We start from the raw sequence: 4,390 nt of genomic DNA on the forward strand, positions 1-4,390 counted from the left end.
TCCTACGTCGATTAAAGGTAGGCAACGCATATGCAATTGCGTATGCCTATGGGCAACGTTCACTTCGTTATTTCAGCGATTTCAGGTGACCGCTCGCTTGTTTGCCACCTGATGATATAAAAGAAATACTAGAATCACCATTGTACAGGTATCAGTCAGTTGACATCTCAAACCGTATCATTGTCTCGGGTCTCGCTATGAGATCAATCATCAGCACAGTCGTCAGCCACATCTTTGTTCCCGCAGGTGTACACAAAGTGCGCTTTGAACCTCTCACGTGCGTTTTATTGTATAGGGTAAATACTCTTGTTATGGACGTGGTAAACTTGAGCTAAAGAGATCTTCACCACTGTGTAAATGCAAAATAGACTTTGGGTTATAAAAGCTTAAGTAACAAAAGTTAATAAGTAGTTTTATACTGTTTATCATTTTTGTGCCTATACTATAAATAAGCAAACATGCTCATAGGAACAATACAGATAAGATACCCGGTCAGCTTGGCGCATTTTTGCAACAGAGTATATTTTACTTAATTTCTTTTCCACAAAATATAATATACATTTCTTTGTTATTCCTGTACACGTAATAAAACAATAATCGCAATTAAAAGAATTTATTTCACGTATTTTAATTGTACCTACAACAGGTGCTTTTACCCTAGGATTCAACGCATGGTTTGTACTTCGTACTTGGCGAGGCGCCATCTTGGCATCCCTCCAACAGGTCTGTTATCCCGTCTCCGCTGAAAACAGTTCACTTGTGAGTACTAAACTGAACACACGTTTTATATTGAAAAAAATAATATATTGATAAATAATAAAAAAATTATTTACAAGTTGCAAATCAATATAACAATTTAACATTTGTTTCTTTGACGTTTATCGTTAACGCGGGAAAAATTATATTTGCGGTCTAATACCGGGAAAAAGACAAAGGCATTGTGCGGATTCATCCTAGTGAAATCATTTTGGACTTCTACTTTTGCTATAATTTAAAGGTAAGGTTTTAAACATTTCAATTATGAGACTAATAAATTAAATATATTTTTTAAATTCAAATAACTTATGTTTATATTTGTAATTTATACATAAAAATAAAATTAGTATGTAATGTCAAAAATTATTTATTTCGTACACATGATGTATATGCGTAAATGGTAAAGAAAAAAAAAACAATGTTATAATTTATCTGTTCGTATGTCTGTCAGCAAGGCCGCTTTTGTTCTGGTTTATCTCTGGAACGGCTGGACTGCTTTTGATGGTACTCGGATGGGAAGGTAGCTGATGTACGGAGGCATACTATAGTTGTCAACGTATTTTCTTAACAGGACAGATAAAGCAAATAATTATGTTTAAAAAGATCTAGAAAAGATTTCCTTTAAAATTTCTTTCAAGCGTTCTTATTATAACAGTACAATAAATACGTTCGCAGTTCCTTAATCTCAAAAGATAAAATTGGCGCCAAATAAATCTCCTTTGGAGGCCAAGATCACAAAACAACGGCTCCTGCGTGGGTGTATGTTTGTAAACCAAAGTGCGCATTGCTTCTCCAAAATGTGCGACGCTTTCAAAATCATTGACCTATTTTAAAATGTTTGTCATACAAAAGTAGTCCAAGAAAAATGTTAAGAAACAAAAAACAACTTCGATATTAATGAATCTGAAATTCTATATGGCTTTTAACCGACTCATCTAGGTTTATTTTTCTAAAGATAAAGATGTTATCAGGTTCATAACATTAGTTTTATTAGGACTTCTTGACAATCAAATTCAATGGAAATAAGAAATTTTATGTGTGCATTTCATTACCAAACAATTTCATTTATTGTCTATGGATTTATTTTGAAAAATGAATTGTTTTTTTTATTGATGATACGAAAATGTCTGTTTTTTTAGTCTGCGTTTACCTTAAAAAGACAAAATTGTTTGGATTCTATTGAATTTGACTATAGACTAAATATCCGATAACAAAAACATTGCGCCCAACGTGGGGCTCGAACCCACGACCCTGAGATTAAGAGTCTCATGCTCTACCGACTGAGCTAGCCGGGCTTGTGCAGAATGGATAAAATAAGTAGTTATTTTTATGGTATAACCTCAAAATTTAAATATAACCTCAAAGAAGAAAATAGTAATCCCTCATGTGACATTAAATTTAAATAGATATCTTTGTTTAATTTTTCCTTTTAAAAAGGGAATGATTATAAAGTACAAAATACGAACTATATGTAACAAAATTTACGAGATAAGTTTGACGCCAAACTTTGATCGTAAAGTTTACAAGTGTAATAACGTTTATTTTACTAATATTATAAATTACACAGATATAATTTTGTACTACTTAATTAGCTCGATAGTAAGACTAAGGTTTTTTGTGGAATTCATGTAATTAATTGTAATCATTTGAAAAAAAAGACGTGCGATTTTTCAAATTTCCTTTGTCATTTTGCGAATACAGAAAAAGTAAATATTTTGCCGCGCTTTCCGATGTCAAGGTTGAGGGCAAAGCACTTGCTAGGCGGCTATTTATATACAGTATTTTGTTTTACTTTCAGACACCTTTGACGCATATAAAATTTACCAATTTAGATGTTTTGAGGTTATTTAAATTTTTACATTTCCCGCCAAATTTGGCGCAAATTTTCAATTGCCAAAGGAGAGAATAAAAGTACAAAAGGCCAACTTTGCACAAAAACATTGTTAAGCATGTTTTGTTTTTTATATTGCCAGTATCTTTTCAAATGATTATAATTTTGATTATTTTTTTCTTTTTTACATATAATTGATACTGGCACATGGCTTTTCTACGTTAGGGCTATAGGCAAAACATTGGCAACTGCTTAGCATCACGGTTGCGTCAGAATCATCGAAGGTCACGTTATATAGTATGTGTAGCCATGACAACATGTCAGATTTTGGCAAACAGAACAGACGCTATGTCGGCTAACTAAATTGAGAAGTGACTACGATATTTGTCTTGAAAAATTGTACACAAATAACGATGAGTTAAAAGATCATTAGGACAACAAACATTCGATATAAGCTCTTAATCGCTTCAAGCTGAAGCTGGGCGCTTGTATTTGAAAAATTCTTTGTTCCAACTTTTATAATAAAATAATTTATTGCCGCAGTTCATAGCTACCATACCTCTCATATCTTCTAAATAATTAAGAAAATAATATGCTTTATATTAAATTTTCGGCAGTGGAAAGTTAAATATTATAAAAATAACTCATTTCAAATAAATAAACATATTTTGCGTTATAGTATAAGCTGCAAAACGATCGAATAATTTATAAGACGCATTTCTCTCCGAAAAATAACACGCGTTGCCGAATCATAACATGTTTGTAAACGAAAAAACCACGTGTTCTTATTGTGTTCAAACAAACGCAATTATGGCGCCAAAAATAACCTCTCTTGCGGTTCATTGAAAATCGAAGTCGGCGCCTGAACTGAACTTCAGACAGTAAACAAAATGGCAAGAAACGTAGTTTCTTTTTGCCCGCGAATTGCAGAATTGGAAATTTTCCAGGAGTTGAAATGTGGTTAAATCGGTTTCGGGGTTTCCTGTTATTAAAGAGATTTCCGAGAACGATTTCTTTGAATGAAAACTGTGTTCGATTGCACAGAAATTTTCCTATAATGCAATAAAATAAATTGCATAAGCTTTACAATGTTAAAATCATACTACGTCTCGTTTTAAAAAGCATTTCGACTACGCCCATTTGATGTCAATGATTATTCCTAATTCTATTTGAAAACTGTTTTGTCATCAGAATTGAAAAAAAAACAACTGCCAATAATTTCCAAAGAAAAAAACATGACATGTTTGAACAAAAGGCAATATGCGTTTTAAAATTAAGGAAAATTTTTAAGCCAAAGACAAAACAATTACGGAGAAATTCCCTGACGTAAGCTTCGATTTTGGCGCGGATTGTTCCCGTTCCTTCGCGTTGGAATAACGCCATCTTTGTTGTAAAAGGCAAAGGATAATGCGTAGACGCGTGGACTTAGTGTTTGTTGTTTTCTTTTTTTAATTGTTAACATAAACAACAAACAAATTAATTTGAACAAAAACATTTTTTTAATAGTATTGTACGTATTATTTAAAATTGTGTTGATTACATTATTTGACATCTTTCATCAATAATTTAGTACCTGTATACTTCGATAAATAATTTAGTTTGATGTACGTAACAGATTAGGCAAGGTGCCCGATGTATTTGTTAAACAAGGGTTTGTATTGGTTTGTATATTTCGAAATCAGACGTAATGCGTAGGATGTTTGAATGTAAATAGATATAATCTGTGTCCAATCACAACAATACGTCTGTTTTAAATATATTGATGATCTTACATTTTTCTTAAGAAATTTAGTGCCATGTTTA

The 4,390-nt window shown here is 32.1% G+C and overlaps 1 protein-coding gene and 1 non-coding gene across 2 annotated transcripts in view; one reads left to right on the forward strand and one right to left on the reverse strand.

Annotated features, from left to right (window-relative positions):
• The first annotated feature begins 458 nt into the window (after nt 1-458).
• The window catches only part of LOC106123862 (ankyrin repeat domain-containing protein 29), an 8,638-nt gene continuing 4,706 nt past the window's right edge, over nt 459-4,390 (forward strand). Inside the window, exon 1 of the mRNA XM_013320271.1 lies at nt 459-491. Within this exon, the coding sequence (XP_013175725.1) occupies nt 459-491 (33 nt within the window). The remainder of the gene's footprint in view (nt 492-4,390) is intronic.
• On the reverse strand, nt 1,979-2,051 carry TRNAK-CUU (transfer RNA lysine (anticodon CUU)). The gene has a single exon. It is a non-coding gene; the product is annotated as a tRNA-Lys (tRNA).

The sequence above is a fragment of the Papilio xuthus genome, unplaced genomic scaffold, assembly GCF_000836235.2.
Source record: "Papilio xuthus unplaced genomic scaffold, Pxut_1.1 DF825946.1, whole genome shotgun sequence".
Classification (NCBI taxonomy): Eukaryota; Metazoa; Arthropoda; class Insecta; order Lepidoptera; family Papilionidae; genus Papilio; species Papilio xuthus.